The sequence below is a fragment of the Octodon degus genome, unplaced genomic scaffold (genome assembly GCF_000260255.1).
Source record: "Octodon degus isolate 3935 unplaced genomic scaffold, OctDeg1.0 scaffold01096, whole genome shotgun sequence".
NCBI classification, from domain to species: domain Eukaryota; kingdom Metazoa; phylum Chordata; class Mammalia; order Rodentia; family Octodontidae; genus Octodon; species Octodon degus.
In genome coordinates, this window is record NW_004525672.1 from 1 (window position 1) to 12,279 (window position 12,279).

Below are 12,279 nucleotides of genomic sequence, written 5' to 3' on the forward strand. Positions count from 1 at the left end.
TGTCTCAAAAAACAAAGTAGGGGGAACAGCCCTACACAAAGGCACTGGGTCCAATCCCCAGTGCCACCAAAAATCAGACCAACCAAAACCCACACCATTCGCTGTCACATTCAGTAAAGCCCCTGATGAGTCCCACAGCGCAGGTCTTCCTTGGCAGCATGACTCAGGACAGAAGGGAGGCCCCTAGACCCCGCCAGGGCTGAGATTGTGCCTTACCTGTGGGAACACCATTATCCTCCAGAGCAGACACAAGGGACCCACGAAGAGAAAACCCACCTACTGGCCTGTTTTCCTCCTGCAGAGAAAAAGACAGGAATGTTGTGAATGCACAAAAGGGAAGTCACACCTCAACTCTTGCAGGCAGGGACAGAGCTCCTTGGCAGACCACCTACTCAATGCAGAAGGCCCCCAGTTCCATCCCCAGCACTGCATGAATAAAGATGAGGCTGAGCTTGCAGTCACACGGCCAAACTACATATACGCAGGTTCAGGCCTGTCTCACAGCCAATAGCAACAAAGCCACCAACACTGCTGAGGCTGCATCTGATGCAACTGAGCAGCCGCTTTTTATTCCTGGACACCTCTCCAATAGAGCCTCCAGTCTAATACCCTCAGACAGCACACACTGGCTTCCCTAGTCCTTGTGTGAGTCAGAGGAAAACCCATGTTATCTAAGTTATTTTTGCAAAACTGTAAGGTATTCCTCTACACTGGACACCATTCAAGGCCAGGTTTAGGTCTGGGCATGAAACTTTGAAGGAGAGCTGGGGAGATAGCAGTCTAAGCAACTACCTGGGACAAGTGCAAGGACCCAAGTTTGATCCCTGGCACCATATGCCATGCTGGCCCCAGAACCCTGGGCAGGCTGCACCGGCCCCTGAAACTGGGTGTGATGATGCACGCCTCTAATCCCAGTGCTGGGGAGGCTGAGACAGGAGGATCACTATGAGTCTGAGCTGTATAGCAAGGCCCTGTACTAAATGAATGAATGAATGAATTTAAAAATTGAAAAAAGAAACTTTGAGGGAAACAGAACTGTGATTGGGACATCTCAGGAGGATTTGGAGCACTTTTACATACCTGGAGCCTCAGCCCAGGGTTCCCTTCAATTAAGCGATCATCAGTTTTACACTCAGTGGTAGAAGTATGACCCTCAAAAAAGCCATTAGCAATACCAGGCATGGTGGTACACCCACCCCTGTAATCCTAGTACTCAGGAGGCTGAGGCAGGAGGATTGCTGCAAGTTTGAGGACAAGTTGGGATTCATAGTGAGTTTAAAGCCAGCATGAATTCTACAGTGAGATACTGTCTCAAAAAACAAAACCAAACCAAATCAAAACAAAAAATAGTAAAGCCAGAGGTGTTCACTATTCAGTGCCAAGGGAGGAGAACCTCCACCCTATAGGGTGGAGGGCAGCCCCAGGCAGAGGGCTGAGTTGGCCTTGAGAAGCCAGCCCTGGCCACGGGGTGGACCTTAGCCCGCCACGGGAAAGGTGAGAGCCAGCTGGAAGCAAATCAGCCACAAAAACGTCTCTTCAGGTGGAACTGGGCTGACCAGTACCCCACGGACAGGCCAGCTGTGTCACAGGCATGTCTGGAGGTCCCAGGAGGGTGCTCCTCAGGCAGCGTCGGCCATGCCCCTCCAGCCCTCTTCGCTCTGGCCTGAGTGCAGGCCCCTGACCGAAACAAGCGGGGAAGACGCTCCCTCTCGTTACTGTGTGGACAAGGCAGAAGAGCTCAAGTGCCGCTTGGACCTGGGTCACCTCAGCACGAGCCCTACTCATCCGAAACGCAGACTAGGAGTTCTTGAATCAACTAAAAATAAAAGCACTAGTAACTTAGGAACAGCCTATGAGAAAAGGAAACATCAGAGCAGAACACGAAATCGAAATTGAAGTTGAGGAATCGTGGGTCTTGGGATGGAAAGGGGAAAGGACGCTGTGAAGTGCAGGAGGGATCTGCTCCGCTGGCCCAACAGGCCTTGGGGAAAGAGCAGGCACTTTTCCTCTTGGAAGAGCCAAGACACTCTGCCCAGAAGTGGGGAGAAGGACTTGGGCCCAGAGGAAGGCCAGGCACACTCACTTTGGATGGGTCGTAGTAATGCAGGAAGGCCGGCTCCCTCCGCAGCACGAAGCGGCGCACCTTCCAGTTCTTCCGCTTGTGCCCCTGCAGACAGAGAGTGCCAGGCTCACTGAGACCGCTCTCTACCCCCGCCCCCGCCCCCACCTGTGGGTGTCCTGAATGCCAACCCCAACTGCGGGCTGTGCTCTAAAAAATGACAGCCTTCAGGGGATGAAGAGCTGCTCCACACTGCCCCCTGCTGACAAAGCCAATGGACAGCAGTTCAGACCCTGCCTGCAGCACGGGGAGCACCAGGATAGGTAGGTGCTGCCAACTGGACCCAAGGGTAGGCTTTATTAGCACTTTTTTGTAGGTCAGGATTTTACAGTCCTTGTATGGGGTTGGCACACAGACGTAACAGCCCCCAATTCCCTCGTTCATCCCTCTTCATCCATTTCTCCATCTACCTGACCACCTTCTAGTATCTCTTTTATTTTGCTCTTTAAGTTTCTCCTATAAGAGAAACCGTGTGATAGTTAAGCCTGTGTGTCTGACTTCACTGAACACTGGTCTCAAGATGCACCCATTTTCCTGTGAATGACACAAGTTTTCTTAAGGGTCAACTTAGTTCAAAAACAAACAGAGCTGCATGTATGTTTGCATACTTTCTATGTGTGCACCTCTGTAGACAACATTCTGCATCAGAAAAAGAAATGAGCAAGGACCAGTGAGACAGCTCAGGGACTAAGCACCTGCTTAGGCAAGCGCAGGAACCAGGGTTCAATCCCCCACACCACATGCGGCGCCAGGCCTGGCCCCAGGCGCGCTGAGCCAGCCACCAAGACCAGGCGTGGTGGCCCATGCCTGTAATACCAATGCTGGGGAGGCTGAAAACAGGAGGATCACTAGAAGTCTGAGCTGCATAGTGAGACCCTGTACAAAATATATTAAAGAGAAAGAAATGACTGATAGGTGTGGAGGTGCACACCTGTAATCCCAGCACTAGGGAGGCTGAGGCACAAGGATCACCTAAGGGCCAGCCTGCAGTACATAGTAAGTTCAAAGGCAGCCTGAACTGCATTAGTGAAACCCTGTCTCATTAAAAAAGAAAGAAAGAAAGAAAGAGAGAGAGAGAGAGAGAGAGAGAGAGAGAGAGAGAGAATTGCCAGGCACAGTGGTGCACACCTGTTACCCCAGCATTGGGAAGCTGAGGCAAGAGGACTGCTGTGAGTTCAAGGCCACCCCGAATGAACTACATAACAAGACCTTATCTCAAATCAAAAGGAGAAAGAAATGATTAACTACCATATATAAAATACTATAAATGTGTATGACATTAATCAGAGAGAGACAGAGGGCGAGACAGAGACTTTCTCTGGCCTCACACGCTAGACCACAAATCACCCTTAGCACCTTAGAGTCCCCCTTCACACCCCCTCCCTGCTGCTGCAGCAGCTTCCTGACCTCCCCACTCAGGACTCCTGTCAGAAGCTGGAGGGTGGCACACCCCTGGAACCCCAGAACGCTTCAAGGCGAGGCAGGAGAATTCCAAGTTTGAATGCAGTCTGGGCAACTCAGCAACTTAGTGAGACTGTCTCAAAGTATAAAATTTTAAAAGGGCAGGGTGTGGCTCAGTGTGAAGGCTATCAGTTCAATCCTTAACACCACCACCAAAAAAAGGACACCTGTCAGCAGACAGAAGAACACATGGATTTTTCCCTAAATACTACTCAAGAAGCGGGCAGGTGCCAATATGAAAGAACAGGCAATTACGCAGACACTGCTTCTGAACGCTGTGATAATCACCCAGAACCTCCAGGGCTGGCAAGGCGAGGACTCAGCACTCCTGCTCGGCTCACCTCCAGGCCCCTCCCCCCCTTCCTGCAGCCCCAGGAAGACCCGTCCCCTCCTCCCTGCACGCAGCAGCCCACCTGCTTGGACAGATAGCCCTGTTTGACCACCTCGCCACTTAGATCCATGGAGCTCAGACTGATCTCTTCTTTGGGAGCCACCTTCTTCTTGTAGCTCTCAGCCTGCGGACAGGGGAGCAAGGACTCAGTTATAAAATAAGGCCCTGGGAGTCACGGGGGGGGGACAGGGAACTCTGCTGCAGAAGCCCCATGGTCCCTTGGACAAAGCTGTGCCCCCCTGACCTCGGCCTCCCTCCACAGTTGTGGACCGCACACACCCACTGTCACCCTCTCCCCTCAGGCAGAAGAGGAGCCCATTCCTAACTTACAAAAGTGTACAGGGCCGTGCTGTCATCCAGGAAGTGCTCAGCCAGATCCCCTGAGCGGACAGCGCCCATGCTGCGGGCCCCCACCGGCCTGAGGAAGTTCTCCTCCAGCAGCATGGAGCCCAGGGTCACCGCTTCCAGGCGGCTGGCGGCAAAGGCATTGGAGAGGAGCCAGTCCACCAGTGAGGAGCCTGCGCAGGTGAGGGTGGTCAGCAGTGTGCGAGTCGGCCTCCCTAGGGTGCTCGGCCAACAGCCACACTCACATCCACCTCCCTCCACCCACACCACCACCCAGCTCCCAGGCTCGGGTGTCAAGCTCACCAAGAAAAGTCTTCTTGTAGGTGCTTCCCTGCTCCACGTTGGGGCTTGGCCGGATCCCGCTGCTGCTGTCACGCATCTTGTCCACAATGCGACTGCACAGAAGGAAGGCACAGGAGGGACCCTGGTCATGAGAGCTCCAGGGAGGGGCGCAGAAGTCCCTGCTAAGGGTATGCTGCCAGAGGCACAGGTGTGACCCGACCGGAGAGAAGGGCCTTCAGAGGCAGCACCACCAGCCGCTCCTCTCCAGGTCGGCCGCTCCTCTCCAGGTCGGCCGCTCCTCTCCAGGTCGGCCGCTCCTCTCCAGGTTGGCCACATTGGTTTTTTTTTGTTTGTTTTTGGTGGAACCGGGGATTGAACTTAGGCCCTTGCGCTTGCCAGGCAAGTGCTTATTCTACTGAGCCATCTCCCTGGCCCCCAAGTTGACTTTCAAAGACACAAGCTACAAGGCAAAGTGTGCAGTCGCCACATGGTTCTCTGCCTATCACTCAGCACAAACTTCACCAGCTACCGCTCGCACTGCCCCTCCCCAAGCCCACTGCTGCCCACCTATACTGGCCTCCTCTGTGCCCACCTATACTGGCCTCCTCTGTGCCCACCCACAGCCAGCAGCTCCCAGCACCCAGAGGTTGCCCCTCATGCAGTTTCTCTGAGCCTGAGAACAGACTCATACCACAGCTTTGTTTGCTTTGTTTGAAACAGGGCCTTCTGGATAGCCCAGGCTGGTCTTGAACATGTGACCTTCCTGCATTGGCCTCCCAAGCGCTGGGATCACAGCTGTGTGCCTCTGGCCCCTCCAGTTTCTTGAGTGAATAAAAATGAGGAAACCCATTGAGCAAAAAAAAGGCCACAGCTGCCATAACTTTCCATTCTGGTGACCAGTAACCTGCTTGGGGCAGTGTCCCACAGAGCTGTGACACAGTCCTGAAGAATGTGCTGTAGCGAAAGGGCAGTGTCTCTTCCACCTCAGTCACAGAGGCCCTGGGAGGTCACAGTGAGGAGGGGGGACACAGGCCCAGGCCCTTCCTGGGCAGAAAAAACCCTGTGCCTTGAAGCATGATGCAGACAGCAAGGCACAGGGACAGGAGCGGCTGCAGCACTAAGCCAGGCGGGTGAGGGCAGGGCAGTACTCACTGCAGGCTGATATGCGGGGGCAGCTTGAAGGACGTCCTCAGCACATGGAGCTGCTGGACCTTCCCAGGCTGCCCGGCGTGAATGGCTCCCGTGATCTCAAAGGCCCAGGCGTCCCTCTCCTCTCGAGAACAGGCCTCCAGGAAGTACTCTGTGGAAGTCCGAGTCTTCAGCTTAATGAGGAGCTGCGGGAGAGACAGCTGGTCGGGATGGCGACGCCGGGCAGGACAGCGCATGCCTGGGATCCCGGCACACAGGAGGCTGAGGCAGGAGGACCACTGTGAGTTTGAGGCCACCCTGTAATACTCAACGAGTTCAAAGGCAACCCAAAATACATGGTGAGACCCTGTCTTGCGAATAAAGGAACAACACATGAATGAATGACAGGGTCATCATACGGCCATTGCCTGCAGAATGTCCTCAGCCTAGTCCCAGTGGTGGTCTTTTAAAGGGTCACCTGCAGCAGCGGGGCATGGTATTGCACACCTGTCGCCCAGCACTCTGGGAAGCGGAGGCACACTGGCGATTCGCCAACATGGTGAGACCTGGTCTCCAAATAGACAATACACAGGAGTGGCGGGATGGGAGTCCAGCTCAGCTTACAGTGCTGGGTTCATAGCCACTACTGCCAAAATAATAAAAAAAGGTTTAAAGTTCACTTGGACACCTTCAGGGTCTGGAGCTTACAGTCTCCACAGCAGCCCTCCCAGCCGGACAAGAGTGGGCATGGGTCCCCCAGAACCACACAGACAAGGCTCACAAGCAGGGACGACCCTGTGCCCAGGTGCTGCAGATGCCAGGGCAGGGCAGTAGCCTCACCAAGCCTCAAATCCCCACCTATGATGACAGGATATTAATGCCTGCCTCAGCAGGAGTGCTAGTAATGGTGGCCTCGAGCCTCCACGCCCCAGCTGAAGCACCCACGTGTTCCACACATTCCCAGATGATGCAGTTCAACTTCTTAGCTGGTCCACACTTCACTAAATGTCCCACACACGGCCAACACTGAGACTAGGACTCGGAATGCAAAGTGATGCCGAGGACCCAGGGGTGCGCGGGCTGTGGACACCGTGGGCACTGTACACTCAGGCTCCTCCGTGCAGTTTTTTTTTTTTTTTTTAACTGTTCTTCTTGTGCGTGCCTAAATAGGCATTAGGGGGATTCATGAATCAACTGTAGGATTTTGTATTCTTGACCCTATTAATAAACATCATCTGAGTAGGCCAGGGGGGCCACTTTTATTTGTAATGTTGGGTGTTTGAGACAAGGTCCTGCCATACAGCCCAGAGTGGCCTAGAACTTGGGGCAATCGTCCTGCCTCAGGCTCCCAAGTGCTGGGATTATAGGTGTGCACCACCAGACGCAGCCCTGGGGAGGCCACTTCTGAAGCATTTGGTTTCATTCATGTCAAATGCCCTCACAGCTGAAAATCAAACCCAGGGCCTCAAACAGACTAACTGATGCTGCTTCCCAAAGTATTTCTTTTTTCTCTCATGTATTTGTTTATTCTTTTATTTTAAAAAGGAAAAGCACCAAAATTTCAAAACAAGATAATATGAGCATATCAATAAATTGTGTACTGTTATATTTAACTTAATTACTCAAGAGTATAAGATACGGGCATTTAATTGTCCAAACAATACTACCACAGACCTCTTTTTTAATGAAGTAAGAGAAATTAGTAGTATAACTATCTTAACTGCCCTCTGTGTGTGTATGTGTGTGTTTTCCCTTCTCCTCCACCTTCCCCCGTCCCAGTTTCTCTTTTCTTGGGACCAGTTTCTTCCCAGTTCATAGTATCTGGTGTTCACTTTGGATCTTATGTACTCTTTGGGCTTCTCACACTGGGGAGATGATACAATGGTTGCCTTTGTGCATTTGGTTTACTTCGCTTAGGACGATGGCCTCAAGTTGAATGCATTTATCTATAAAAGTCTTCAGTTTATCTTTCTCTGTGGCTGAGTAATGCCCTACTGTATAAACAGACGACAGCTTTTTCTTTCTTTTATGTATTTGGCACAGGGTCTCACTGCGCAACTCGGAACTCGTTGTGATCCTGTTTTCAGCCTCCCAGTGCTGGGATTACAGGCACACACCACCACGCCCAGACTCAGTCACTGGCTCAGTGCGCCCTGGGGGTGGGGCTGGCGCTGCACATGGTGCCAGGGATTGAACCCTGGCCTCTGAGCTTGCCGAAGCAGGCAGTTAGTCCGCTGAGCTATCTCATCAGCCCAACCAGACTACAGCTTGGTCACTCATTCCTCAGGGCATTCTGGCTGTTTCCAAGATTTAGCTATTATAAACTGTGTCGCTACGAGCATGGATACACATATAACACTGGTACAATTTTAATTTTTCTGGGAAAATAGCTGGGTCAAATGGTACCTCTTTCCACAGCACTTACACCCTCTACATTCCCACCAACAATGGAGAAGGGTTCCTTTTCCCCACAGCCTCTCTAGTATCTGCTATTGATTTCTTGAAATAGCCATTCTTTCCTGGGTGAGATGGAATCTTAGTGTTGTTTTAATCTGCATCTCTCAAATGGCCAGCAATGGTGAACATCTCATATGTTTATTTGCTGTGGGTATCTCTTCAAGTGTGCATTCATCTTAGATGCCCATTTTTTGACTGGGTCTTTAAACATAAGAAGTTTGATTTATTTAAATTCTTTATACGTTCTAGACAGTAGTCCTTTGTCTGAGGAACAGATGGCAAACATTTTTCCTACAAAGTGGGTTGTTGCTTCACTCTTACTGGTTTCTCTTGCTGTGCAAAAACTTACCACGATGAGATCCCAGTTGTTGGTTCTTCGTGACACTTCCTGTGCAATCAGGGTATTATTCATAAAGTCTTTACACACAACAATGTCTCCAAAAGTTTTATCTACTCTTTTTTATTTTGTTCTATCTACTCTTATCTTCCAATGTTTCTGTTTTAATATTTGGATCTTTGATCCATCTCCAATTTAGTTTAGCACACATAGGTCCAATTTTAATCTTCACATGTGCAAAGCAAGTTTTCCCAGCACTTTATTTAAAAGGCTACCTTTTTTCGAGTGAAGGTATTTAGAATCTCTGTCAAAGATAAGGTGGCTGAGTACATCTGGAGTTGGACTTCTGTGCTTGCCTCTATTAATATAGTATATTAATTTATTGATTTGCATATGTTGCACAATTCCATCATCTCTGGGGTGAATCATGATTTCTTGGTCACGGTGTATAGTCTTGATTTGCTCCATTCTGTTTGCCATCATCTCGTTGAGGACTTCTGCATCTATGCTCATGAGGGAGACTGGCCTGTAGTTCTCTTTGGGAGGATCCTTCTCTGGTTTTAGTATCAGGGTAATGTTTGCTTCCAGAAATAGATTTGAAAGTACTTTTTCCCTTTCAATTTCATTAGTTCTGGGGCTGGTGAGATGGCTCAGTGGTCTAAAGCACCTACTAAGAACAAGCTTAGCAAAGCACAGGGACCGCGGTTCAATCCCCCAGCACCACATGCCAGCCCGCCCCGCCCCCTGGTGGGCTGAGCTTGCCACACACACACACACACACGCACGCACACACAAATAAAATTTTAAAAAATTTTTTTCATTAGTTCTTTTCTCAGTATCTTACAGAATTCATCAGCAAATCTGTCAGGGAATGGGCTTCTCTGTTGTGGCAGGGTGTTGTGGGGGCACCCAAGAAACAAACTCAGACTTCATACTTGCAAGGCAGGTACTGCGCTACTGAGCCTAACATTGATGGTCATAACTGATATGTACTGACTTGTGCTTGTCATATTATTTTTCTGTTGTTGGCTCCCCCTCTTTTTTCCCCTCCTTCTGTTTGCCCCGTGGATTCCTTCTATTTGTGGAGTTGTAGTCCTTGTTATCTCTTTCTTAAATATTCTTTAAAACATTTTGGAATGCTGGTTTGGTGATCATAAATTTCCTCAGATGTTCTTTGCCATGAAGTACCTTATTTCTGCATCAGTTTTGAAAGATAGTTTTTGCAAGGTACATCAATCGGGGTTGAAGGTTGTTTCCTTTAGAACTTGAAAGACTTCACTTCAAGCTCTCCTTGACTTGGGAGTTTGTGCTAAGAAGTCAGCAGTGGGCTGGCCAAACAGCTCAGGGGATTAAAGCACCTGCAAGCAGGTGCAGAGGTTAGCAGTTCAATCCCTGGACCTGCCAGGCTGGCCTCGCCCCTGGGGCCCACTGAGATGGTGATTGAGACTGGGCAGACTGAGCATGGTGGCACACGCCTGTAATCCCAGCTCTCGGGAGGCTGTAAACAGGAGGATCACTAAGAGTCCGATCTAGTAGTGAGACCCTGATTGTGGAGGACCACCTGAGCAGCCCTCCTTGAAAGAAGAGTGACTGTCTCCATTTTGACTGAGCCTGACCCATTTCCTCGTATTATGTACAGAGCTGGCTGGGACTTCTGTTTATCCTTCAGTTGGCCTTAAGCAATGTGTATTGGTCTAGCTGAGGTGCTGGTGATAGTCTCTGAAGGTGGCGTGTGTGTTTCCCTGTAACCTATACCTGCTGCTCTTCAATGTGAGCTGGGTCAAGACAGGACGGTAGAGCTAACGCTCAGCGCCGCCAGCTGGGAAAGAGCCTTGAGATAGAGGCTATAACTTCCTGGGGCTTGAAAGACTACACCAAAGCACCAGACTTACCAAAACATCAGATGCTATATAATGCAGCATCTCCTCTCTGCATATGGCAGAGGTAAACTTAGGCCACCCATCTGGCTCAGCTCACAATGATCACCTACTTCCCACAATTCTCAGTCAATCCTACTCAAGCCACTCCCCCACTGAATAAAAACTGGGTGAGGCCCTGGGTTGCTCTCTCTGGGTTCCAGAAAGCCATCTTTGTGGCTGGACTTGGAGCCCCTTGACTCCCCGATGATTGAAAATATAATTTAGTGTCTTTATTTTCGCCGTGGGTTGCATTGTAAGTGGTAGACTGGAATCAACTTGATGGGATTCCAATAACGTAACCTTGGGTTTATAAATATTGGCTTCTGGGACTGAGACGAGGACTGGGAAGAGTCCCCTACACCTGATCACCCTGTAGACCATTCCCTAAAATACAAAAAAAAAAAAAAAGTCAGCTGTGATTCTGATATGCTTTCCTTTATAGGTGATTAGTTTATTTTCTCTAAAAGCTTTTCAGATTCTATTTTTGATGATTTCTAACCACAAGCCTGTCTTCTGTATCTGAGATCTTGTCCTCACATTAGCTTAATCTTCTGCAAATACTTTCAATTGTATTTTTATTCTCCTACGTATCTGCTTGAATCTGTACTTATACTGAGCATTTATGGCTTCCATAATTTTAAACTCCTCTGTATTTCTGTTTGTCTCTGTTAGTTACTGAGCATGACTTTCAATGTGGACACCATCTCTGTAGTTACCTGAGAAATGGTTTCTGATTTGATTTTTTCTAATCCTCATTTAACTGTTGTTACCACCCAGAGAGGCCAGGTAGGACTCTTTTGGACTGTCCAATCTCACTGCCCCCTGGGTTTGCCTTTGGTAAACTGGATGTCTGGAGTTGCATCTTGTTCAGGTGTCTTCTCATTTTCTTTTCTCTTTTTAGTTTAATTCATGGGTTGATGCTTATAAACTTCCTATGGCGGGTTGCTTTATTAATAGTATTTAGAACGCTTAGGAAATGACTACTTTTCCAAAGTATCTCCCCGGTGTCACTGGTTTTTGGGTTTTGAGCCTGATGTAAGATCTTACCTCTTCAATTTGTTGGGGATGAAAAGTTGCTGCCTACTTGGCCCGGCCCCTGGTTCTTTGGCACTGTGCCACAGTGTTCTATGTAACCCTTAGTCATTCTCAGTTTTGGAATACCAGGAAAAACAGCTGGTTAGAAAAATTATGCCACTTTTGGCTGCAGTGGTACCATCAGCAATGACAATAGCATCAAACACAGCCTCGAAAATGACAAACTGGGTTAACCATTAATTTGCCGCCTTTAACTGAACTAGAATTGCAGTTATACAACTAAACCTAAACCAAATCAGATATATATATATATATCCTTAATATCTCAATTTTGCCCTCAGGAGTTAAAATTTAAAATGAGTTAGAGGGGGCCAGCAAGATAGCTCTGTGGTCTAAAACACCTTCTTAGGCAAGGTTAGGCAGGTGCAGGGGACTGTGGTTGATCCCCAGCACCACATGCCACACCAGCCCCATCCCCAGGGTGGGCTGAGTCAGCCAAAAAAAAATTAAAAATATAAATATAAAATATGAGTCAGAGAGCTCAGCATTTTAAGTGCCTGCCTGGCAAGCGTAAGGTACTGAGTTTGATCCTTGGTACCAAAAAGAAAAAAAAATAATAATAAAAAAATAAAATTTGTTAGAAAGAAAATTGAGGGGGCTGGTGAGATGGCTCAGTGGTCTAAAGCACCTACTTAGAACAAGCTTTAGCAAAGCCCAGGGACCGCGGTTCAATCCCCCCGCACCACATGCCAGCCAGCCCTGCCCCCTGGTGGGCTGAGCTGGCCACACACACACACACACACAC

General features: G+C 49.2%; 1 protein-coding gene across 1 annotated transcript; it reads right to left on the reverse strand.

Moving 5' to 3' along the window:
- Positions 1-216: 216 nt before the first annotated feature.
- Positions 217-5,983, reverse strand: LOC101584421 (pleckstrin-2-like; the record flags this gene model as incomplete). Its single annotated transcript, XM_004648756.1, has 6 exons — positions 5,751-5,983; positions 4,620-4,711; positions 4,302-4,489; positions 3,994-4,095; positions 2,084-2,167; positions 217-295 (listed from the first exon to the last, which is right to left on the reverse strand). Coding segments are annotated over exons 1-6 (778 nt in total), but the record flags the coding sequence as incomplete, so codon positions are not given.
- Between the last annotated feature and the right edge of the window lie 6,296 nt (positions 5,984-12,279).